The 26384-nt window shown below is 41.4% G+C and overlaps 1 protein-coding gene across 3 annotated transcripts; it reads left to right on the forward strand.

The window, feature by feature from the left end:
• Positions 1-288: 288 nt before the first annotated feature.
• HABP4 (hyaluronan binding protein 4) lies at positions 289-25253 on the forward strand. Of its 3 annotated transcripts, none has more exons than XM_062018141.1 (7): positions 289-673; positions 8488-8635; positions 10770-10946; positions 12934-13017; positions 19914-20082; positions 21777-21959; positions 23045-25253. In XM_062018141.1, exons 1-7 carry the CDS (start codon positions 409-411, stop codon positions 23099-23101), a joined length of 1083 nt encoding a protein of 360 aa, XP_061874125.1. In that variant the 5' UTR covers positions 289-408; the 3' UTR covers positions 23102-25253. The 3 variants fall into 3 exon arrangements, with proteins under 3 accessions (XP_061874125.1, XP_061874126.1, XP_061874124.1); XM_062018142.1 differs by having other exon boundaries at positions 21777-21950; XM_062018140.1 differs by lacking the exon at positions 23045-25253 and having other exon boundaries at positions 21777-22277.
• The last annotated feature ends 1131 nt before the right edge of the window (positions 25254-26384 follow it).

Genomic DNA, 26384 nt, shown 5'->3' on the forward strand with positions numbered 1-26384 from the left:
CGGGGCAGCCCAGGAGCCGCTGCTGCATAATACATGAGTAATGAATAATCCATCAGGCCGAACGCCGGGCGCGCCGCACCGCCCGTCACAGCGTCACGGCAGGGGCAGGCCTGAAAGCTGCGATGGGTTGCTCGCGTTTGCCATTACTTAGTCCTGGTGGCGCCTGGTGGCTCGTGGCGGCAGGGGGGCGGGCCCGGCGGCGCGCCCGGCAGCGCTGATTGGTGGCGGCTGAGGGGCTGCGCTCAGCTCCGGGGCGCGGTTGGCTGCCGCGGCTCCGGGAAAAGCGGGGCGACGGCAATGAAAATGCCAGTGGCAATGGTGCAGGGGCGCGGGTAGCGCGGAGAGGCTTACCTGTCGCGCTCTCGTAGCGAGCGCGTCGGTTTAGCCCCGGGAGCGCGGGCCGCAGCGATGATGCAGGGGACGCTGGGCGCCACGGGGGCTGCTGTCACGCAGGAGACTTTTGGCTGCAGCGTCGCCAATCGCTTCTCCCAGCTTCTGGACGACGACTCGGACCCCTTCGACACCCTGCGCGAGGCCGAGCGCCGCAAGGGGCAGCGCAAGAAGCGCGAGGAGGCGGCGATCAGGAGAGCTGGTCCCGGCATCAGGCCGGGAGGCCGCCGCAGGGAGTCCCAGGAGGAGCGCAGACAGCTCGGGACGGGGTCGCCGAAGCCTGGTACGTCGGCGGCGCTGCCTCAGCGGGGCGAGGCGGGGAGGAGGCGAGGGCCGACGGGCCCGCGGGGAGGTCGGCCCGGCAGCCGGCATTCCTGAGGAGTGGAGTACCAGAGGCTGCTCCCGGCTCGGTGCCGGTGCATTCCGGGCCCTGCAGCGCGGCGTAGCTCGCCGCCGACTCCGCGATTGCCTTGCCTCTCGGCAGCCGTGGCGTGGCGTGCCGCCGCAGGTAGCGGGGTCAGAGCAGGGCTCTGAGTTTGTTGTACTTGTGTCATTGTGTGTACCTGAAAGTCACCTGGAGGAACAAGTGACAACCGCAGTGTTACTCTGGGAGCCTTGCTTGGCACGGTGCTCTACCGACGCGGTCTTGACGGGTTCTCTCAGCCTGTGCAGGAGGCTGCCACAGGGAAACAAGCATTTGAGCGTGTAAATGAAAGCTTCAGAATCAGTCCAGAGAGACAAGTGGAAGATTGTTAGCTCTTCCACAGCAGCATCTGTAGTTTTCGTGCTGGTTTAGCATCGCTATCGGTACATTTCATCACTTGTTTTCCTAGCTGTTCTCCTTTGGTGTTTGACACCTTGTTTTCTTGGTACTTGTGGGTTTTCTATCACTTCAGCGTCTCCAGAGTTAAAATTTGTCTTGAGTGTCTGTGCTTAGTTTGTCTTAAGCTTGCATTGACCGCAAACCTTTGAACAAAAACCTGATTTCCTGAGTGAACTGTTAGTCAGTTCAGAACTGAGTGAAGTGATAGTCAGCTACTAGGCTTTGATGCTAAATGTTGCTTGAGGCAATAGGAACCCAGTCATCTTTTGTATCAGAATGTCTACTATAGTCCTTTTTGCAGCTGAAGGCTTCATTGATCTATAGCTACCTGAATCTGAAGCTGGTTTTGTGTGATTGTTTCTACTCACCTAATATTCAAAAAATCGTAGAATTCGGCTTCAGGATGGTGGATTTGGCAGCTAAAGTATCTGACAGCTGCCTGATGCTTTCCAAATATTGACAATCTGTGCAGAAGACTCTGAGTTTACTCTCTTGAGTTGTTGCAAGTTCCTGTTCTCCTGCAGTGGGTAACAAAGCTTAACACATTAATTATTCTTAAGCTATTCATTTCTTCATGTAGTAAAAGCTCCTGTTAAATTCACAGTAATTGAACTGTGTGTTTCAATGCCCTAGAAAAAGATATGGCCTTGGAATTGGGCCAACCAATCCAAGTCGTTGCAAGTGCTACCGATTCTATTGCTTAGACTTACACCCTTATGTCGCCCCAACAGATTATTTGACCTTGTGACAGAGAATCCTTCAGTGCCAAATATGCAGTAGTGTGGTGGTTTAGCCCAATGTCCACCAAGTCATAAAATCACTCCTCTTCCTAAACTGGACAGGAGAGAGAGAGAGAGAGAGAGAAATACAACAAATGGCTTGTGAGTTAAGGATGGAAAGCTCACTTGGCAATTGGCATCACTGGCAAAAGAGACTCAACTTAGGGAGAAAAAGTTTGATTTATTAAAGAAACAATAAGAGCTGAGAGATGAGAAATTAAACTGTCTTAAAAAAAAAAACAAACACCACCTCCCCCCACACTCCTCTTCCTGGGACTCCGTTTCCTTCCCCCTCAGCAGTGCAGGGGATGGGAGATGTGTTCAGTTCATTACAGATGGACTTTGCTGCTGCTTCTTAGGGGGAGACCTCCTCACACTTCCACTGCTACACTGTGGGGTCTTTCCCCACAGGAGACAGTCTCTCATGAACTTCTCCGGAGTGGGTCCTTCCCATGGGCTGCAGCTCTTCACAAATTGCTCCAGCATGGGGCTTCCCATGGGGGCAGCTCCTCACACCCTGCCCCAATGTGGGTCAACGATGGGGAGAACAGTCCTTCAGGGACAGAGTGCTCCAGCCTGGGTCCCTCACAGGATCACAAGTCCTGACAGCAAGCCTGCTCCAGCCTGGGCACCTCCCCCATGAACTTGTAGGTCCTGCCAGGAACTTGCTCCTGGATGAGCTTCTTACGGAGTCACAGCCTCTTTCAGGCATCCACCCACTCCAGCATGGGCTCCTCCATGGGCTGCGAGTGGGTCTCTGCTCCCCGGTGGCCTCCATGGACTGCAGGGGAACAACCTGCTTCACCATGGTCTTCACTACAGGTCACAGGGTCTTTCTTTCAGGGCCTAAACTCCCTCCTCCCCCTCCTTCTCCACTGACTTTGGTGTCTGCAGAGATGTTTTCACATTCTCCCTCCCTGTTGCTGCTGCAGTTTTGCAACTGCACTACAGCTTATTCCCCTGCTCAAATATGTCATTCACAGAGGCATTACGTCCATCACTAATTGGCCAGGCCTGGGTCAGGTGCAGGGTCCAGCTTAGAACTGACTGGCCCTAACCCTGTGAGCTACAGGAGAAGCTTCTGGCAACTCTTTTTGTTTAAAGAAGCCACCCCTGTAGACCCACTGCTACCGAAAAACCTGACCCAGGCAAAACCATTACAAGTAGTTAATGAGCATCTTTGTAGAGAATGATCTTAACCAGTTGTCACTGTCCCTTTGGACAGCTTCTTCTTTAAAAAGAGCCATGCAAAGTTGGTTTGTTATGCAGGATTCAGACAGAAAAGTAGTGGATACAGTAAAAGATTCAGGGTACTATCAGCTTAACAGTTGAGAATGAGTAACTGCTTGGGAAGGTCCTTGTGCCCCTTCAATTTGATATAAAGCTAATGACATACATTGGTTGAAGTGTGCACCTTTTATTTGGGAAAATAATATTGATTTAAATTACTAAGTTGTGAAACAAAGGTCTAAACTTATATTTTTTTTTTTAAGCTGCAAAATGCTTAAAAGATTTTGTTTCCAGTGGTGTTGGAGTGGTGTTGGGTTGGTGTTGGTGTTGTGTTGTTGATGGTGTTGTTGGTGTTTGTTTTTTAGATGTTGAACAGAACTCCTTCTAATTTCATTTCACTGATTAGACACACAAAAAAGTATCTAGACCCATCTGAACAGCCAAGTCCCATTCTGATACTATGGTCGAAGTGACAAAATTCAGTTTGTGTTGCACTAGTGTTCACAGAATCTTCACAGAGCAGCCCAGTTTGCAAGGGACCTTTAAGGATTGTCTTTTCCAACCTTTTGTGGAAAAGGCAGCCTAGAACACGTGATCTAGCACCCTGTTTAATTGCGTGTTAAAAACCTCCAGTGATGAAGTCTCCACTATGACCCAGGGGAGGTTGCTACAGTGAATGACTGTTATCAATTTCTTTCTGATAGCAAGACAAAACCTCTCTTTGTGCAACTGGTACCTGTTGCCCTTTATCTTTTCCATGTGGCTCCTTGTGAAGGGACCCTCCATCCTCTTTGTAGCTGTCCTTCATGTACTGGAAGATTGTGATGTAGTCCCCATTGAGCCTTCTATAGGAAGATGTAGCTCTATAGGGCAGGCTCTCCAGACCTTTGATCATCCTCATGCCTCTCCTCTGGTTCCCCTCTGGACTGTTTTATCTAATTACTGGCCTATTTTCTTGTTGAGGTTACAAAAAAATCTTGTTAAAAATGTCACAATTTTTGTTTTATTATTGTGTTTATTCCTTAGCTTTAATATGCTCAAGAAATATAGTCTTTACCTTTAGAAAGACTTGAAGCAAGCCTAGTCGTCAATGTTGCAATATATAAAAAATGTTATAGTCTGAGAATTTTTTTTTTTGGTCTTAAGTTTTGATGTTAGAGTGGAAGGTTTACTCAGAAAGTTCTGTGAGTTGACTTTTTTTTTTTACATTTAATTCTTCACTGCCATTTCAAGTTGGCTTTTTACTTTTTTTTTCTGGAGATGTTTCCAATTTGAAACAAACCTCCTAATGACAGGTAATTCAGTACTTTGACCTTCAGCGTCCAAGCTATTAATTGTGAATTGAGAGCTGTAAGGAGTCTTATTTTTTTAATCTTTCTTTAAGGAGAAAATGGACTCCTATTTCATAGTCTACCAAAATCTAAACTTTTGACCTTAATATATTTTTTTCCTCTTTTACTGACTGTGTTATTTTGTTATTTTCAGGCTATGTACTGAGAATTTGGGTAAAGGCAGTTTGTAGACGTTATCTCTCTTATAGTTGCAGCACTTAATGTTAACTCAGTTCATTCTTAGCACAGCGGCCAAACTGCATTTGCCAGCTCTTTATTCAAAAGGCTCGATTGCAGAGCTTGCATTCTTTACCAGTCCAGGCAAATTAAAATTGTTGGTCATGCAGTAATAAGCTCTGTTCTGTTGAAATCTCTAAACCTTTGTTGCTAATCTTTCTAAAAGCTTTTTGTCTTTCATGTACATTTGATGACTCGTGTAACATTTAGATGTAGTTCCTGAATACTGCATGTTTTAGGTTTGTAAACTATGTTTTTTAAGTTAAAATGGCACAGAGCGGTTTCTGGGGAATATTGTCTTACAATGACTGCAATTTTCTTATGTTTAAGTAACGTATCCTTTCAGCTACGCAGTCATATGGATTGTCCAGAAGAAGGCTGCAGTAGGCAACTCTGTAACTGGGTACTGGCACCCATGTAAACAAAATACTAGAGAATAGAGTCTTAACTCCATGTGCATTTCATCGGTGTGTTGCATGCAATAGCCAAAGCCTTTTCCTTGTATTTTGGGATGCTGTGGTATTATTCTGCAAATTGTGTAATTAGCCATGCTTTAGTTCACAAAATTAATTGCTTGAAGTTCGGAATTAGAATCACGTGGACGTGCAAATGCAAGGAGGAGGAAGTAAGATTGTTTGTGCGTTCTTCACTCTGTTATACTCTGAAATATGACAAAATAAGTCAACTGTCAACAGTCTTTTACTTTTTCCAGTTATGCAGCATTTTTTGTAAAGGGAGATCAATGATGCAAGTATAGCTATTGTTGTGTAACTGGGGTGGTTAATGTAGTGTCTTTGCCTGCAGCTGTAAGTTATGACATAGATCCTTGAATTATAGCACAATTACTCCACTTGCCCTCATTCTGGAGAAGTACTTGTATTTGGTTTCTGTACTCAGTTGATCTCCTCTGAACTCCCGTAAAATTGTTTCTTGAGACTGAGTTGTGGTTTTTTTTCATTTAAAAATGAGCTGTTAAGCTCAAAGCAGAGGAGAGAAGCATCTCTGGGAACAAGAGAAAGGAGATATTTTAATTTAGGACCAATGATTGTGCTGTTGTTAGCTATATTTAACATCTACAAGACAGATGAAACTTGTATGAAATTAAAATTTTTAAGCACAGTTTCAGTTTTAACTTTGTGTGTATGCAAATGAGTAGGAGGTCTGTGCTAGAAGAGCTGTGAGAGTGATAAATAACTGAAATTTGCATGTGCATGGCTTTTTAGCCCAGTAGAGGAAGAGTTGCAGGGCAATGACACAAATTACATACTGTAAATGAGCTATAAAATGACAGAGGAAATTCACTATCTTATAGTTAATGCAAAGTAATACCTATGGATCAAGGCGGGGGGGGGGGGGGGGGGGGGGGGGGCCGTGTTGCAAGCTAGACTGCAATGCGAAAGACTTCTCATTCAAACTATTGCAGTTTAAGAAAGAGAGCTCCAGAGTAATTTGGACTCTTAAGAGTAGGTTTATTTCCAACTGCAATTTAGGAGAAAAGCAGTGTTGAGAATTACTGGAGATAGCAGTAACAAAAAAGGAAAACAAAAAAGGAATCGTTGACACCTTTGAAGGAATTTCACCTTCCTACATCTTGAAATGTGTTTGCTCTTTTGGTTACTTCGAGGATGTTTAAACTAGAAAAGAGCACACTTGTGTGACATGCTGGATGTAACTTACAGAATGATTTATGTATTGGGAGAATTTTATTTTTAAATTTTAGGGGTTTTGCCTTGAGAAGAGATATCTGAGGATATAAAAGGAGTGTATATAGAACTGTACGATATGTGGAGAAGGGGAAAAGTATTTATTTTTATTTTACAGAGATCACAGAATCTTAAGGGTTGGAAGGGACCTCGAAAGATCATCTAGTCCAAACTCCCTGCCAGAGTAGGACCACCTAGAGTAGGTCACCAGGAACTTGTCCAGGTGATTTTGAATGTCTCCAGACAAGGAGAGTGCAAAACTCATCTGAGCAGCCTGTTCCACTGCTCGGTCACCTTCACAGTGAAGAAATTCTTCCTTGTATTTATTTGAAACCTCTTGTCTCCTAGCTTATACCCATTGCCCCTTGTCCTATCATTGGACATTGTTGAGAAGAACCTGGCTCCATCCTTCTGATACTCACCCTTTACATATTTGTAAACATTAATGAGGTCACCCCTCAGTCTCCTCCAAGCCAAAGAGCCCCAGCTCCCTCAGCCTTTCATCATAAGGGAGATGCTCTACTCCATCATGTTGGTGGCCGTGCACTGATCTCTTTCCAGCAGCTCCCTGTCCTTCTTGAACTGAGAGCTGGACACGATATTCCAGATTTAGTCTCCTGAGGGCAGAGTAGAAGGGGAGGAGAACCTCTCTCAACCTACTACCTGCAGCCCTTCTAATACACCCCAGGATGCCATTGGCCTTCTTGGCCATGAGGGGATATTTCTGGTTGACTGTAAAGTATAATCAACTCATTTCAGTCAGTAGCTTTGTGTCCTCCTTTAGGCCCATGAAGGGACAAAAGACCATAATTAGACTCAATTACCAGAGACTTGAAAATTCCTAAAAGGCAGGGAGGGTTTAATTGCCGCTTATGGTCCAGGACAAAACAGACCAGGCTACTTGACAGAAAATAATTTAATCTACCACCAGCCAAAATATAACCGTAAAACCCCAAAACATAACAAACAAAGAAGGATTAAAAGACACCAGGATCAGGGCTCTGAGCCTGAGGAGAGGGGAGGGGTGGGGAGAAGATGATCTTAAAGGGCTGGTTGTGCTCTTTATCATCGTACCACTCTATGTTGTTTTCTGTTTGTTATGGAGCAGTGGAACAGGCTGCCCTGTTGTGGAGTTGTGGAGTCTCCTTCCTTGGAGGTCTTCAAGACCCGCCCGGACATGTTCCTATGCAACCTTATCTAGGTGACCCTGCTTCTCAAGGGGGTTGGACCAGATGATCTCTAAAGGTCCCTTCCAACCCCTGCCATTCTATGATTCTAAATGGCTCGGGGGGGCAGGGAATGGGGGTATCAGCTACTCTGTTCCCAATGGCTCCTGCCATTTATCTCTCCTCAGGGCAGGTGGGCCCCACACCCATCCTCCCTGCAGCTCCGTGGGGTACCTCACACATATGGCAGCCCTGCATGGGCTGCTCTGATGTGCATTCATCCCAAAGGCTGCAGCTCCTCTCTGCCTCTCTTGTGGGTCTGCTCTGTGGCGCGCAGGCTCTCCAGCACGGCCTGCGCCATGGCTGCCTCCTCACACAGTCTCCTGCCTGTCTGGGTGCACTAACCTGAAGCTGCTGGTGGCTCTCAGTCCTGCCGTTGCCCTGCACAGGTTGTAGGGGCATGGCTGCGTTCTCACCACGGCTTGCAGTGAGGTCTTTGGTCTGGTGCTCCTCCTTCCTTCCTCCTTCTCTGACTGTGGGGTCTGCATGGTCGCCTCCATGTTGTATCACTCTTACACCTCCTGCCAGCGCTTCAGGTTCCCGTCCCTAAATAGTGATGGCAAAGGCGCCAGATTGGCCCAGCCAGGAGATGAGTCTGAACCAAAAGGCCGGGGGAAAGTCCAAGAACTCTTTACCGGGTCTGCACTGCAACCTGCTCCCCCTGTTAACAAGCAAAAGTGACTCCTCACTAAACCATGACACTTGCTAACTGCAATTCAGTTATTATTAAACTGTTAGTAATCTATATGTTTATATGTGTTTACGTAGGCCAGAAACGAGTACCTAAAAGGGGAGACCAGAAAGGATTCAAGGACAGAGGTGCAGACTTGAAGAAAGACAAAAATGAATTGATATTACCTTTCAGAGAACACTGTTCCCATGAAACAGAAAGACAAGTGGAATTCACAGTGGAAAGGTATGACTCATACTGGGAAAATTAAGATGCCTCATGGAGGATCTGCACAGGGATGGGAACAGAAAAATGTAACCACTTTAAAACAGATCTAGTAGCCAGAATGTGACTTGAAGGAATAGTTGCAGTATTAGCATGTGTATTTATTGCAAGACTTCTTAGTTGATGTCCATCAGAACTGTAATTTCAGTTACCTCGCAGATTGACTTGCAGTGGTTTTGTTAAATGTTAGAAAAATAAAGTGAAACTGCAAAGTGTAAAGGTCTGAAAACCTAACCCCTTGTCTGCAACATAAATGTTCATTTCTGAGGTCACATAACAAGCTTTACAGAATGTATGGTACAGGTTCCAAGTTGAGTTAATTTTATTATTCAAACTGAAAGTAAACCTCTGTCACACTACTTACTGCTTGGACAGTGAATGCGTATCAATTTTGCTTTCTTTATAAGTACTAGAAAATTCTACTTAAACCTTTAATACTTGGCAGCTTGGCTGTTCTTACTTTATGTCACAATAGTTGGGATTTAAAATGTACCCTGAAATTTTTAGGAGTTGCATATAAATCCAGGTTTAGACAGTGGAGCTATTGCCTGGTGAAGCTGCTGAAGACTGGACAGTTTTATAATGTTTTATTTAATGTTTCTAATGTTTTCAGTTTTATCAATACCCAGCTGAACTTTCTATTCTTGTTCTATGTAATAATTCCTCTTGAATTCACAGAATCACAAAACTATAGGGGTTGGAAGGGTCTTCTAGAGATCATCTAGTACAAACCCTCTGCTAAAGCGGGTCCACCTAGACAAGATGACATGGGAATGTGTCAGGTGGACTTTGAAAATCTCCAGAGAGGGAGACTCCACAACCCTGTACCAGGGCTCCCTCACCCTTACAGTGAAATAATTTTTCCTTATGTTTAAATGGAACTTTCTGTGTTCCAACTTATATCTATTACCTCTAGTCCTGTCACTTGAGACAACAGAAAAAAGTGTCACCCCATTCTCTTGACATACACCTTTTAAATATTTGTAAGTATTAATGAGATCACTCCTCAGTTTCCTCTCCTCAAGGCTGAAAAGCCCCAGTTCCCGCAGCCTTTCCTCTTAAGGAAGATGCTCCAGTCCCCTGATCATCTTGGTGACCCTGTGCTGGACTCTCTCCAGCATTTCCCTGTCCCTCTTGAGCTGGGGAGCCAGAACTGGACACAGGACTCCGGATGAGGCCTCACCAGGGCAGAGTAGAGGGGGAGAAGAACCTCCCTCGACATGCTGGCCACAGTCTTGATACATCCCAAGATGCCATTGGGCTTCTTGGCCATGAGGGCACATTGCTGGCACATAGTTAGTTTGCTGTCCACTAGAACTCACAGGTTCTTCTCCATGGAGCTGCTCTCCAGCAGGTCAATCCCCAGCCTGTACTGGTGCATGGGGTTGTTCCTCCCCAGATGCAGGACTCTGCACTTGTCCTTGTTGAACCTCATGAGGTTCCTCTCTGCCCAACTCTCAAGCTGGTCGAGATCCCACTGAATGGCAGCACAGCTTTCTGGGGAATCAGCCAGTCCTCCCAGTCTGGTGTCATCAGACAACTTGCTGAGGGTACACTCTGTCCCCTCATCCAGGTTGTTGATGAAGATGTTGAACAAGACTGGCCCCAGAACCAAACCCTCTGGAACTTCACTGACCGCAGGCCTCCAACTTGACTTGGCTCTGTTGATTACCACACTGTTGGGCTCTGTCATTCAGCCAGTTCTCAATCCACCTCACCATCCACCCATCCAAGCTTTCTGATGAGGATGTAATGGGAGGTGGTTTCAAAAGCCTTCCTGAAGTCTGCTGCTCTCCATTCACCTAGCCAGCCACTCATGCCATCAGAGAAGGCTATGAGATTGGTCAGCAGGATTTCCCCTTGGTGAATCTGTCTTGACTTCCCCTGATAACCGCTTCTTCCTTTGTGTGCTTAGAGGCCAATTTAGAGTTCAGTTTATGTTCATTTTTATTGACACAATAAATATAACTGTATTGTGTACTGTGTAGAGATGCACTCAAAAAATTGCACAGTGGTTCTTATATTGATGTCTCACAGCTGCACAAATAAAAACATAGAATTTTTTTTTCCCCCTCACCTTTTAACTGTTTCGTAGGAACAAAAATTTGACTGGAAATCTTTTTAGACCAACTGAAGGATTAGTCCATGAAAGGCCAATACGAGGTCGTGGAAGAGGTGGAATGCAAGGTAGAGGAAGAGGTGCTGGAAGTTTCAATGGCTTTGCCCCAAGAGGAAAACAGGAATTTGGAAGACAAAGTGGGAATGATAAAAAGTAAGTGTTCTGCATGCTGCTTCTTACCTGATGTACAAGTAACAGCAGTCAGCATTGCAGTAGTAACTCTAAAATATTTTGTTTCCTTCTTCTGTGTCCCAAATTGTGTGGTGAAACATCAGTGCTGGTTTTAATTTGAAGTCCTAACAAAAAATACCCTTAAAACTCACAAACCTCTGATTATCTCTCTAGAGGAATGAAAGCAGTTGACAAAAAGGTTGGAGGTGGATTTGGCAGTGGGAGGACAGTTAAAGATGATACAAGGTACCACATACACTTGTGCCCATCATAAATAGTCACACAGCCCACCTTGGATGATCATTTTCTCTTCATCAGTTTCATGTTAATTTGAGTTCAGTAAACATTGCTTTCTGTTAGTTGATGTGATGAATGTGCTTTTGCAGTTTTCTGAACTTGTTTCCATGTTGGTGAAATGAAATTGTTGCAAAGGCATGGTGATGTTTCTTAATTCAATTAAGACTGCCAGAATCTTTTGATGGATGCCAAGTTGTCTTCTAACTGAAATAACTTATGACTTTTTTCAATAGTGAAGTAAGTGGGATTCTGACATTTAATGGCATTGCTTCAAAACACCAATTACAAGATTGAAGCTATTAGTGGACTTAAAGTCCAGTCTCTTTTCCTCAAGTTCTGTGTATAATTTCTAAAATTCAAAGCTATAATACAATTCATTGTGGCTCTGGAGATAATATTTGCCTGCCTCTACCACTGAAATATATTTTAAAGTGCACAGGAGGCTCACTAACAGAATGTGATGGCTTATTAACGGTCAATTCAGTAATAAAAAAAGAGAATTTCCAATTAATCTGTATTTTTTTTACTGGTTTCTATTCAGATTTGCAGAAAGCTCACTGCAAATCTCAGCTTTTGTCTACTCTTTGCAGCTATTGATATGCTATTCTTTCCATTACCTTTTGTTCTCATATATAATAGAGTATTGATAAAGGAGAGAGAAACGGTTGCACTTTGAACTTACAGCAAACATCTTTGGCCATGTACATGTTCATTCACCATACTTTTTTTAAAAAAACACTTAGATTATGGATTCAGGAAATCTGGTTGCGAAGTACAGCCGTTATGGATAATAGCTGTGGGGCTTGTTAGGCTGGACTAACTTCTGTCTTTCCTATAATGTGTCACACACAAAGTAAAAGATTACTTAGATATTCTGGCTTTTCAAAACAGAGGTTCAGCTAGATTAACATAGTTCTGAATGTATAGCACAAAATGAGATGACCAAGAACACAAAACGGTCGTCTTCTGTCAGGGGAGGTTATGTGAACTTCATAAAGTGCAAGAAATTGAACATGACTTATATTTCTTCTCCCTAGTTTAGTTTTTTTAGTTCAGTAGCACCATAACTTTTGACATAAACAGGAGATATCAATGGTTTTTTTTGTGATGCGATGCATGTGGTAGAATTGACATTAAATTGAAGTTGTCTAAACAATTCTAAAAGCATGTCCGTACCTTAGTTGTGCTTAAGGATGCATGGAACATAGACAGTGTTAATTTTAAATACAAATACCTACTAGTGGAATGAAAGTATTTATGTTACTGCTCTTGTTTGACAGTTAACTAATGTCCATATTACAGAAAATGGGACCTTGGAGTATGATTTTCTCCATTTTAATAGTTGAAAAGAAACAAAAATGCAAATGTAAATGTCAAGGATATACTGTAATCAAGTAAAACTATTAATATTTATGATTGAATTATTTTGTCTTCATGCATGCTTTTTCACTTTTTTTGATTAAAAGTACATAGAAGTCCTATTTTCCTAATATTTCTTATATTCTTAGCCACTCAACTACTCATTTAATAAATCTAGTTTATACTTATATTTCTAGTTTTTTCTTTTGTTTTTTTTCGCCTCCCAAGGAATTCTGGAAAAAGTGATTTATTGATTTGTAAAGTTTTTTTTTACAGTGTGACCCATGAAGAGTTTTTTTGTTTACTGTTTTAGTGGGATGGAAGAGACTGCTCTTGTGGAGGAGACTGCGGTAACAGCTGTGAAGCTAGGGGCATTCGAAGGAGAGCTTCTGAACAAGTATAGTCTGACTAAAATATTTCCTTTCTAATCGCAAAGAAAACAATTGACTGTCACTGATATATTGGGGGGGCATGCTTGAAAAGTGAACTGTGGAGTTTTGCTAGTGTACATATTTAAAAATAGAAAAGCTTTGTCTATATTTCTGAGTAAGGAAAACATGTCCCTAATTCTGACTAAGGAGTGCCTGGTTTATGCAGTTGCAGGTTGCATTTAATTGCCTGGTGATGCTTATTTTCCTAAGATTTCATTATAATTTAAGGGAGAGCTACATGTTTTCTATTACCTTTTAAACTTGGCTAATTTGTAAAAACTACCCTGCTTTTTGAAGTTCTCTATGAGGAAAAAGGTATTCAAAATGCTTATGCAATCATACAGACTCTGTTAAGATACAGTAAGATCTGTAAGTTGTTAGTTGTCAATTGCTAATACTGTTGGATTGTCCTCTATTATTGAAGGGTCTCTGCAGAACGTGAGAAACCTGCTAGACACAGTCTTGCAGAGAGCCTTAGGAAGTAGAGGAATTTAGAAAAGGAGTGTGTCCCTTGTGTTCTGGCTTGCCTTCTGATCAGTATGCAGTGAAAATTTACTTGATAGCAATTAAAACACTAGCCTAAGAAAGAGTAACAGATAATCTTGTCCAAGTAAAAGGCTCCAAAGAATACTCAAATAGCATGTGGTGACTGCTCTAATGAGTGAAAGAGGATCAGTGTAATATGTCAGCCTTCTCTTCAGTTGCTGTGAAGACTTTTTACCTAATGATGCAGCTCGCTATTAGTGGCCATGGTTCATTTCTTAATTATAAAGCTTGGGCAAACTGTAAAACCTATTTTAGATGTTCAGGTTATATAACCCTGTAAGAAGTTGCTTTGTTTAATTTTAAGTTAGCTTTTAGTATACAAGCTAAAAGTGTGTATACATGGGAAAATCTGTCTCTGAAATTGAGTGTCTGTGATTTGATTTCCAGAAAACTGTTTCTAGACTAACGTATATCATATGAGGAGTATAGATAAACTGAAAAAAATGCACTGTATTATCTAAATAGGAGAACAGTTATTCAGCTTTTCTGTCAACTACTACTACCTTTAATTGTTTAAGACTTGTGTTTGTTTTGACTCCAATTCAGGCTCTTTGTAGATGTGTTTTAACATCAGTTCCTTGTAGAGCATAAGGCATGGGAAATATATATAGTGAAAAAGGCATCAGACAAAATCTGCTCATTGTCCTTAACTCTTTTGCCTTCCCCAGAGATCACTAGGTATTTCTCAGACTGTGAGACTTTCTACAGATTTGACTCCATGTTTTTAAAAAAAGCTTCATTTAGGAGTATCACAGAAGCACAAAGTGATAGGGGTTGGAAGGGACCTCTACAGATCATCTAGTCCAACCCTCTGCTAAAGCAGGTCCACCTAGATCAGATCACATGGGAATGCATCCAGGTGGGTTTTGAAAACCTGCAGAGGAGACTCCACACCCTCCCTGGGCAGCCTGTGCCAGGGCTCCCTCACTGTTACAGTAAAGTAGTTTTTCCTTATGTTTAAATGGAACTTTTTGTGTTCCAACTTCTTTCCATTACCCCTAGTCCAATCACTGGATGCTACAGAAAAAAAAGTGGCACCTCAGCCTCTTGACCTGCACATCTTAAATCCTTGTGTTAATGAGGTCCCCTCTCAGTCTCCTCCAGGCTAAGCAGCCCCAGTTCCCACAGCCTTTCCTCATAGGAAGATGTTCCAGTCCCCTGATCATCTTGGTGACCCTGTGCTGGACTCTTTCCAGAAGTTCTCAGTCCTTCTTGAGCTGAGGAGCCCAGAACTGGACACAGGAGTCCAGACGAGGCCTCACCAGGGCGGAGTAGAGGGGGAGAAGAACCTCCCTTGACCTGCTGGCCACACTCTTCTTGATGCATCCCAGGATGCCATTGGCCTTCTTGGCCAAGAGGGCACATTGCTGCCTCATGTTCAGCCAGGACTCCCAGGTCTCTCTCTGCAGAGCAGCCCGCTGAAATCCGTAAATTTCAAAAATACAAGTACCATAGAAGTACAAAATTCTGCATTGTGTACCTTATTCAGTATGATAAATATGTCCTGAAAACACAGATCTGTACACAAAATATGGATTACATGTAGCTTGTTGCACTTAACTTTGAGGACAGCATCGGCTTTTTGACGGTGTTTTAAAACAGGAGATGAGAGGTTGTGTAAATACTGTCTAGGTAATTGAGGATGGTCTTATAGCATATACCTTAAAAGGGGGGAATTATTTTTACATGTTCTTTTAATATTTAAAAGCAAAAGCTGGTGGGGTATAGTTTTCAGGCTTCAAGATGTATTTTAAAGTCTTGTATGCTTAGGTTGCCTCTGTTGCCGTCTTCTGACAAGTAACATACACCAGCAAAAGATTCTAGGAAGGATACAGCTGCTTTTTATTGAACTTGCCTCGCGGTCTGAACAACGTTAACACACGTGTGTTGACTGGTAGTTCAAATGAATGGATTTTTCTTTTTATTCAGCATGATATATAGTCTAATCAATTCCTATCAAAGGCATTTATGAGTTAATATTTAATCTGTGGGATTTTCTTCTGTTTCTTCACATAGGATTTGATTCCTTTTTGGTGGAGCTATGTATTCTCCTGTTCATTTGATAGGAAGCTTTCAAAATTCATCTTGTTTTGCTGGTTTCATCTGGATCAGAGTCAATTTTCTTCCTAGTAGCTGGTACAGGGCTATGTTTTGGGTTTAGGCTGAAGAGATTGTTTTGGTAACACTGGGATACACATAAAGAGTAACACATAAAGCTATCCATAGGCCAGGACAGGTTTCCGTGAGTATTTGTTTCAGCGTTTTTCTTCTGTAGTTAACTTGTACAGTGATCACTTGGTCTTACCTTGTTCAGCTTTGAATTTTGTTGTAGCTGGTGGTAACACTTCTGTAAATTATGTTTAATAGGAAAGATGCATGTCATTGATTTATTGATAAAAGCTGAATAAAACTGCTTTGTGCAGATGAATAATGCAAAGGCTATCTATCTAACCCTCTATCATTATTTTTAGTGACATGAAAATAATCAGATGGACAACTGAGCTGAATGCCATTTGTTTCCATATGCATTTCTTGTGCATACTAATGTATTCAGGTAGAGCAGTTCCTGCAAGATAGATACGCACAGTAAAAAAGGCAGTGCTAGAGGGTTACAGTCATCCACTGAAAACTCTGAAGCAGTCGGAAGGACTGCTGGGGGCTCCCATTTTGGGTTTTGATATGTGCTTGCAGTGTGAATTCAGTTTGTTCACGTCCAGAAACTGCACTTAGGTGTCTGGCACTATCTTGTAGGCATGAGTTTTGGTGTACCAAGGAGCTTATTAACTTGAGTAATGTAAATGTGCCCCAAGGAGTTTCCAAAAAGGTTGGAAGGTAAAAAGTAATGCAGAGTGCACTTCCATGCAGGCTTTGTGCCCAAAATAACCTGCCTTGACCAAGACTGTCCAAAATGTGATATACAGATTCCTGTTACTATGCTTCACTAGTGGGAGGTATTTTCCCTTGAAAGTGTCCTAAACCAAATTTGTACTGCTATTAACCTAGAAGTTGAAAACATCCTTTGGAGTAATTATCAAACTTTACTTTGCAGTGGAAAAAACAGACCTTTGCTGTGTAAATCCACCATTATTTCCTTTAAAAAAGGCAAATGGCTGCTTTTGATACATGTGTACTTTTCAAAGCAGTGCCTGTGATTGCTTTCTTTGAGAGATCAAGTTACTGTATAGTAAAATGTCCTTATGTTGTCTTAAAGACTGCAGAAATGTGGAATTTTGCTGACCCAAGGTATGACAACCCATACATACATGTACTGCTGCTCATACCTGTCTAGTTGATTTTAATGTCCTCTGATGATAGAGGCTGCAATGTCCCTCAATGGTCTTTCCAGTACTTTGAAAGTAGAATCTCTTGTGCTTGGGTTTTTCCTCCTGAGTGTTCTGCCTTAACTTCATGGATATGCAAATTTTTCTTTACTTTTTAGTGGTATGAATCCTTCCTCCTCAGCAGCTCTTTAAAGGCTTCTCATGTATTTTAGATCTCAAAGCTGTCTTGGAGTTCTATTCTGAACTCTACCTGTTCCCACGTAGAAGACATTACTCAGCTGAGACCTTGCTCCACTGTAGCAGCAGTGACATCACTTCCAGACAAAACTGTTGATGGGACTCCTTATAATAACACATTGTTGCAAAAAGGAATAACGTTGAAGTTCAGCTTGACTGGGTTACCTGGTATGCTTCTGCACAGCCAGGAGTTGGTGTCCCTCCTGAGCTGCTGCCTTGCTAGTGTTTCTGTGTCCGGGTGGCTAGTACTTTTGCCAGAGAGTGTGTGTTTCTGCTTATCCTTGGGACTTCTAGGTCATCATTGCTTTTGATGGGTTGTTTTAAGATCACTTATGTGGTCATTTTAGCATCTCATACCACTGGTCAGTTGTGCAGTATTCTTAACAGCTTGTGCTATTGCCTTTTTCTCTCACAAGCTTTGTGCTGTAAGAAATGCAGCAAATGTATTACTGCTAATACTGGGGACAACTGCACAGAGATGGCCCTGAAGCTCCACTGAAGTGCTTATTTTTCCTTCGCAAATTGAAAGATTGATACCTACTTATCAAGTACTTGCTTTGTATCTTTCTACAGCTAGAGGACTGAACTGGTGTTTCTCTAATGTGGTGAATGCAAGAGGTGGACAAAAGACTTCCTAAAGTTCAGATAGGCAATGCACTGATTTTTCTCCCCAGAGGTAGTGGCTTGGGAAGAAATGAAACTAATTTAACAGAGCCATTTTTGTTATTAGCTTACTTTCTCTCTTGTTTTTCCCTTCCTCTGTGTCCTTGCAACTATTCTTGTTTTTCCAACACTTATTCCCAAAACTGAAGCTCTGATCAAAAATTATCTGGCTTCTTGCTCTTGAGGATGAAAAATTTAAATGTTTGGGATGCAATTGGTTCTTAATGCTTTCACACATGGAACAGTATCTGTTGGTGTTTTTCCAGCAGTAGCCACATCTTTCACCAATCTCCTTTTTGTGTAACTCATTAAATCAGTTAATTATTTTTGTTAACAGTCCTAATTTCAGAAAGTTTCAGATTTTCTTAATCGGTATGGAACCACAAGCAGCTTACCGGTCTTTTAACCTTTAACTTTGGGTTGATGTATCTGGAGTTTTCAAAATGAGAGGGCATGAAGGTGTGTCAGAGGGCAGGCATGTAATACGGGACTTGCAGATTTTTTAATATATTATTTCTGCAAAGTGCATTTCAAACTCTGTTCATCCCAGAACAAAAATTAAGAACTGTCATTATCTTCTTTCTATCTGTGATCTGCTTCAGGAAAATACTGTATAACTGTCACTGGCAAGAAATCGATTGGTTCTGTGCAAGATCAAGCAGGAAGAGGGAGCAGGCATCTTCCGATGTAGGCTGGTTCTAAACATACAGAACACTCCAAACAGATGTGTGTATTCTGATGGGGTACTTCCACAACTTCAAAACAAAATGCCCAGTTCACTGGTTGTTATTTGACTCTCCATCTTTCCATGATAAAATAAATTTCCAAGTTGCATCTAATTAACTGTAAATTTATATTGGAAAAATCATCAACATTTGGTAAAAGACTTGGAAGTGCGAGGGAGCAAGGCAAACCAAATCCATAGTTCTCCCACCAGAAAAGACCTAATGAGAGGAATTATTTTTTTTTTTTCTTGAAAAATCAATTTTAGGGAAATACTTATCTACCTTTGACTGCTATTGCAATGCACAACACTTCTGTGTGGGAGAAAGGAGAAATGGTTTATCGAGTGTCTGCGAGTAACCAGTGCACTTTTTCCTGTGGTTCATGGTATTGACATGTTTCTGCAAGAAATGTAGTGATGAAGTGAAACGTGCACCTTATGTGTGATGATGCTTAGTAAGGAATAGCTTTCTGCAAATAAAACTGAAAAGTACATCTGTAGTGTACTCTTAATTGCTGCTGTTCCTGGCAAGTCAGTCTTGGTCAGCACCAGAAAAGCGGCAGAAGAGTCATCAAACAGTGACTAGTGGAAAGAGAATCTTTAGTTTGGTCTTTATTTTTCTTATGAATACAGATAGAAAGCATGATGCTTATCTCTTTACAGTTCAAATATGTGCAAGGCAGACTCTAACCTACTTAGTATGTTTTTCTTGAAAACATCATTGTTATTGCAGTTAATGACAAATTAAAATTGAGCTAGGATGAATCTGGTTTTGCCAGGGGATAAATACTGTCTCCTTGAGTGCTACAACGTTTGACAAAAAAAAAATCAAGGAAGCGTCTTGTGAAATTAACAAAGGAAATCTTAATAATTACCTAGAAGATCCCATTATTTGATCGTGTCTTTTTGGTGACTGAAAGCTGCACTGAAACATGAATCCATCTCATTGTCATCCAGATGTATGAGTCAATAAAACCAGGCAATTGGGGTGGTGTAAAACTGCTTGGTATGCTTTTTTCACTATGGCTGTATTTACTTGGAGTGGATACACTGTAAACATCAGGGTTGAGACTATGCCAGATCAAAAGACAGGCTGTTTTCTGTCTAGAATCCAAAGTGCTTGAGCTTACAATGAGACCGCGTAAATACCAGAACTGGCTGCAGGAGACTGGGGACAGCATTTGTTCATATGACTAACTTTAAAAAGACCATAAGTATAATTTCCTAACCTACGTTATTGTAAAACTCTCACATCATTTTACTGTGGGAAGTAAGTGAAATTGAGGGTAGTAATTTGGTGAGAAACATTCCAAATGTTTTGTTTAGTATCCTTACTTTAGAGATTAGTGTTCATGTTCATCCTGGCATGTTGCAAGCTAATGGTTTTTACTTTACAACTATAAACCTTTAGAGTTGCTGAAGGAGAGCCAATGGAAGAAGTAGTTCAAGAAATGACGTTAGATGAGTGGAAAAATCTTCAGGAACAGAATCGACCAAAGCCTGAATTCAACATCCGGAAGCCAGAATTCACTGTTCCTTCCAAAGCAGTGGTGATTCACAAGTCAAAATATAGCGATGACGTAAGCATTGCCTCAGGAATTCTGTAAACTCTGCTTTATGCCCAGGGTTAGGAAACTAACTGTTTTCTTTTTCTACTCCTTTTAGTATAATCTGAGCAGAGTAGAAATCAGTATCTGAGCTGTGTTACTGTAATGACATACATACCCCAAAACTGGCTTTAAACCTAATGTCTGTTCATTTCCTTGTCTCAGATCATCATTCCTGTTTTATATGCAAATACATAATATACCAAGATGTTCTACCTCATGGCTCAGTCTTAGCAATGTGAAACCTGTGTCCTTACTGCTGAAGGACCACCTGCGTAGGTCTCTGGTAATGCTGCTAGAGAAACTTGGTTTTCTAAACGCTTCTTGTCCTAACTCTGAATCCAGTTTAGCTATACTTGCTAGTATACACTTACCTATTAAACTCAGGTTTTGATGTCAGTTAGTCTGGATGCAAAGTGTCCTATTTCTCTTCTGTGCTGGATCCCAGCTTTCCTTGTGCACTTGAAATATATGATTTTTTTTTTTTTCCAGTTTTGGGGCCCTGCTTCTTGGAAGTAATTCTGGAGAGCTTCCTGTGCTTTTCTCCCTGCTATTCCATAGCTTTTATTCCATGACGTTTCTGGGAATGACATTTCGGGGACAACTTCTAGTTTATTGACATGATTGGGGAGAGAGAGGACGCTTCTTTCACGGATTTGTACTTAGATTTCAGGTTTTTGCAGTCACAGAAGTGGATTCACTCTTAGTGCTGCCTGATGGCATTTTTATCTTTGAAGTCTGCTTGAATATCTGAATACACATAAGATCATTTGCCTAGTTATAGTATTGAAATCAAAACTTGCAGCTTTTTAAGCCTTAGTCACTTTAGATAGAATGCTTCAAGGGACAGATGCTAATACTGAAGTGGACTTCATCCTTTTCAGTATGGCTTTTGATAGTCACTGTTGCCATTATCTCTGAGAAAGATGGTGGTAAGAGTGGGGAGAATGTGTTTCACAAGCTTTAAGAGTATGCAAGTGTGTGAAGAGTGCATGCTTGTTTCTGTTCTTTTTTGCCCATAAAGTTTCTTGGCTGGCAGTATCCAGGGACCTTGTCAAAGTGGATATAGAACAGGAGGTACAGGAGCTGCGTAACATGGTCAAGTCAAACCCCTGTGTTAGGCATTGAATAAAATAAGTGATTCTTCACTGTGTGGGATGAGTTTACATACATGTTAGTATCATGTTAAAGTTATGATGGGAAATAGTCTTACGTCCACTAGTTGCTAGGAATATGTGGAGTTAAAACAACATTAATGTCATAGCTGAAGACTATAATAGACTAACAGATCACTTGGTAGCCGAATACTGTGCTTTACTGTGGCCTTTTAACCATTACTTCAAGGTAATTGTAGGAGAAAGTAGCTTAGGCCCGATGCACCAGTCCCTTAGAAAACCTCGTAGATGACATTCCTGAAAAATCTCTTTGTTGTAACGGAGCTGATGCAGAAGATTTTGTTGCCAGGACTCTCTGAGCCAACGTACTATCCCAGGCATCTGCAGTTGCTTTGCCTCTTCAAACCAGGGCAAGTTGGGGCCTGTCTTTTATTCTGCACATCACCTTGATTTATCTGCTGCTTAGTCTGTAATACAAGTGTGCATCTGTATATGTAATATAGGGAAGGTTGTACATGGAAGCTCTAAGCTTTAACCAGATCTTCTTTTTAGTTGCAGAGAGACTCTGAAGATGATTCTCATGTCTTCCGAAGACCAGTGAATGACATAACATCTCAGCTGGATATTAATTTTGGGAGCCTTCCTCGCCCTGGCTGTGGATCAAGAGGAGCACGAGGTGGTCGTGGTCGTGGCAGACACGTTGAGGAGATAGGACGTCAACGAGAAGTAGTGATCGTGGGTTTTATGGTTTTGTTGTTGTTTCGCTTGGGGGCTGGGGGAGGGAAGGTGGCATGGGAGTGTGTGTCCTGCTTCTTTGTGTGTGGAATTATTGATTTCCGTAGTGACAGGCTTGTTTCTGATTTCTTATACTGCATTGGCCTGGTTGAGTTCCAGATCTACATCATGTTACTTAAAATACCAGTTGGGGTTCACAAATCCTAGCACAAATTTCAGAAGGTCTGATTACTAGTTGCTGTGATGGTAGCTAGAGGAAAGGTGCAATGCAGATTTGTTTCTGGAATGAGTTTTTGTGTAAATTGGGAACTAATTAAAATGACTACAGGCTTGCATCCCTTGCAAGAAAAAAATCAGTACAGTGCTGTAATAGTACTTTGATTACTGAAAGTGAGATCAGGAAATCTGGAATCCTATAGGTGAAGACAGCATCTTTTGGAATGGTACAAGTGTTCAATGTAAGTATTAAAAATAACCCCTTCCACTGACTTTTTTCCCTTAAAAAGGCATTTGTGCACTGAAAAAAGACATTTTTATTCTTCATACTAAATGAAGGTCTCAGTTTACTTTTGTCTAGTATAAGTAAAATACATCTGGATTAGTCTGGATGCTTAAGTGTCCTGTTTTTCATCTGTGCTGGTGGGAACTTAGAGTGATGTGGAAGTGATTTGATGCATTTATTGTATTGGAATGAAAAAGGCTGTTTATAATAATGGAGCATAGAGTTTAAAACTCCAATCTAACATGTTCAGTAGCCTTGAAATATTGTAAAAAGATAATAATGCCACTTCAAAAAACAGCACTTTGTGTGAGACTGCTTTACTACTTTTCTTTGCTTCAATACTGCAGAATTTGTAACTCTTTTTCTCATCCTCCCCAGGCAGCAGATCAGCATTATAAATACATTCACACTGAAAAAATCATAGCGGTCATAATTTCTGAGAGAAAGTCTGAGCATTTCTGTGGCAGTGATGGATACAAAGCATTTAACTTAAATAGAAGAGTGCACTCTTTATGTATGCATAGCTGTCAGGTGCTTTTGAAAGGCATTAATTTTTATAAAGCTTACTTTTTTTGCTTTGTAGGTGCAACTTGTTGCTCCAAATCCTGATGATCCTGAGGACTTTCCAGCTTTAGCTTGAAGCTCTGTTGTGAATGGTGGTATCTCAAAGTAGGTTTAGTATAGCTGTGAAGAGACCAGTTTTCTGCTGGTGTAGCGTAAGGTCTGTTAAAGCCAGTTTCTACTGGAAAAGCTGTATGTTCGGTGTGAAATGATTTCAACCCTCTGCTATGGAGCTGGATTCTGGAGATAACTGGTGGACTGGGATCCTGTCACAGGTTCCAGCGTCTGCCTCTTTGTGTGGAAAATCTGTGAAGGCTTACAACACTTCACCTCAAAGTTTGAGAGTACAGTGTTTAAAAATGTGTATATAGAGATTATATCGAGTTCTCCATTGCACCATGGTGAAATGTGAACTGTACAACATGGTCTGCAGTTGAGATTCTGCTTTCACTGTACATTTGAAAGCTCCTTTCCCTGTTTGTTTGAGTGAAGCGTGCATTTCACACAACTGTGAGTTGCAGTTCTTTGGAGTTTGGCAAAGAAAAGAAAGTGCTAACTGGTTTTTGCTTGAGGTATTACTTTCACAAGTCAGAGCAGCAGCAGAGCGAAGATTTTGTTATGTAGCCTGAAAAAAAAAAACAACCCAAACCTAAGTCGCAGACAGTACTCACCCAAATCGGTGAACAACTCTCTAAACAGAAGCAATCTTCAAGGCAGCACGAATGCTTTTAACTGACAGCTTTCTTCAGTAGCAAGAAGCTAGTCTTGCTTCAGTAACAAGATATAATCTGCAACTACTGTGAAGATGTTGAAGGTGATGTAAGTAAGAATTTTGAGCTAAAGACAGAACTAAACTGTTAAAGAAGCTTTTAGTTTTAGCTAAAACTAAAAGCCTGACCAACAAGTTTGTTTGACACTGGAGATGAGATGGGATGTCCTTTCCTTGCAGCTTTAACATGCTTCCTCACTTGAACCAGGTACCCTAGCTTGTTCCCTGCCAAAAGGGACACTCAGAGCCCTTCTCAGGGATCTCAAAGACATGAGGAAACAATACCAGAAGTGATGATGGAAAAAAATGACAACCACACTGGATGTTTTGGAAGTAGCTGTCGGCCTCAGAGAAGTTTTCAAATGCCTGCTGGACCTGAACTCATTCTTTCAGTTTACTGGGAACGTAAATGAATATAAACCTTTCTTTTTTCCTGTTTTGTGCCTCACTTTGTTACGTGTCATTTCTAAGCAATCTTCTTTGAGAGCAAGTATTGGATGAGACTCAAAGAAAGAAGCTTTTGCTTTGGAATGAGCTCTCAGAAGTATTCAGGAACTTAAAGTAATGCTTATCTCAGTAGTAAGGCTTTGCACAAGTAGGATAGAATCATCCTAGACAGTGCTGACTCTTTTCTGTATGCCTCAGACAGATGGTCTGCAAAGTGCTGCTGCCCAAATGGCTCTTCTTACATTGTCGAGTTATTTATATATATAACAGTTTGCTATAACATGAGGTTCCACAAGGAGCTCATTTTAGTGACAGAGGTGCTATGCCAACCTGTGGTAGGGAGGTGCAAAAGCAAAGTGCTGGTGTTAGAGGAACCTGTGCAGCTGGCATTCAAGTAATTGAACTCTTGCACCTTGCAAGAGCAAGCTACTACTTGAAGTCATTGCAGTTTAAGACTGAATTGCTGCTGCTCTTTCAATAGGTGTTGGGTGTTTCTACCAAAAAGTGGCAATTTCATGATTGTACAACAGAAGAAATTTTATCTGTGAGAGTCTGGGAATTTGATTTAATTATTTTTTCCCTTCCTGTTCCCCTTATTTTGTCAGATGGACAAGAATGTGCCTGAATTTTTACTTACATCTTTGCTTTCAGAGGTGAGTGTATGTGTAGGTGTAGAGACCTGCTTTGCAAGGCTCACCTCTACTTTCCATCATGTTTTGAAGGTGTAGCTTCTTGTACTAACACCCCTTTATGCTAGGAAAAGCAGTGAAATACTTAAAAGCAACCCTTTGTTTTTCTACTAAAAAAATGAAACCTTACGATGCCACAGGGCTGAATCTGGTGTACTGCAGTTGGCTTGGTTCTGGCTGTTCCCTGGGAAGACCAAAAGAATTGGTTTATTTTTCAGTCTGGTTTCTACTGCTGCAAAGTTACTGTTGGCTTTTCTGATTTTGATCTGCTTTTCAAAACAGAATGACATTTAAGTTCTTTCAGGAGTACTTGTGAAAGTGAGTCTTTAATCAGCATTTTGTTAGCAGATTGTTTAAAATTCTTGTTTGTTTTTTTTGGTTTTTAAAAGTGGTTTGTTTTTAAGACTGCTTAATAAAAAATAAAAACCTCAGACAAAAAGCTCCCATGGTTTACCCTATTCCAGAGTTTGCAAGAATGAGGTTTAGCACAGTTAGTTACTGCTGGTTACATCAAAAGTGTCTTAGAGCAGCCAGGTGTGAGAATTTTCCAATCTGTCAAAACCTAAATATGCCTAAGGCTTCCTCTAGTTGATACTACCTAGAGTATAGAGAAGAAGCTATTAATTTTAAAAGTGGTGGCAGTGATCCAATTCCTTTGCTGAGCTGTGAAAAGAAGTTATTAAATCTCAGTCATCTGTCATATTTAAGGTACTGAAATAGCTGAATCCGTTAAGCACATGTCTACTGCTAACAGTCACTCCTGGTTTAGCTTCACACAAAGCACATGGTAGTAGGTGTAAACATATACACAAACACTAGTAAAACATGGCATGCATCTTAGGAAGAAATTGTGTTGCATATCTGTCGTGTTACTCTTCAATGCACTGCTACAAGGTTCTTTGCTGTTAGGATGACTATAGTCAGTGGTCTGTGAAAAACTACTGCATTTCAGCCTTGAGTTTTAGAGCAATGTAAATAGCAGTAACTTTGCTAGGGACACAATTGTCTCTTCACATTCGTCATTTTTGCACGATAGTTTTGATACTATGTGGGCCATTTCATCATATGTAGCGAGTGGTATAGAACTGGCAGGAATCTGTTACTGCAGAAGTGCCTTTAAAGGAAGGAGAGGAGGAATGTCTGTGCTTAACATGAATACTAAAGAATAACTAAAAAGACTCATAAGTAAAAAGCTCTGGTAAAACTCTTTTTCATTGACAAATAGAAGTAGTAGGCAATTGACCCCATGTAACATGAGCTCCTGGCTCATGTTACACTTGCTTATGTGAAAATGGGGATGGGGGTCTGTGCAGCCTCTGGGCCTTAAATGAAAATCTGTAGCCCTAGTACACCTACATCACTAAGGTTATTCTTGCATGATGTTCAAGCCATATTTTTTTTCCCTCTAGAAAAACAGGCATCTGTGAACATACACCCATATCTATGTATCGTAGAAG

The sequence above is a fragment of the Colius striatus genome, chromosome Z, assembly GCF_028858725.1.
Source record: "Colius striatus isolate bColStr4 chromosome Z, bColStr4.1.hap1, whole genome shotgun sequence".
Taxonomy (NCBI): Eukaryota; Metazoa; Chordata; class Aves; order Coliiformes; family Coliidae; genus Colius; species Colius striatus.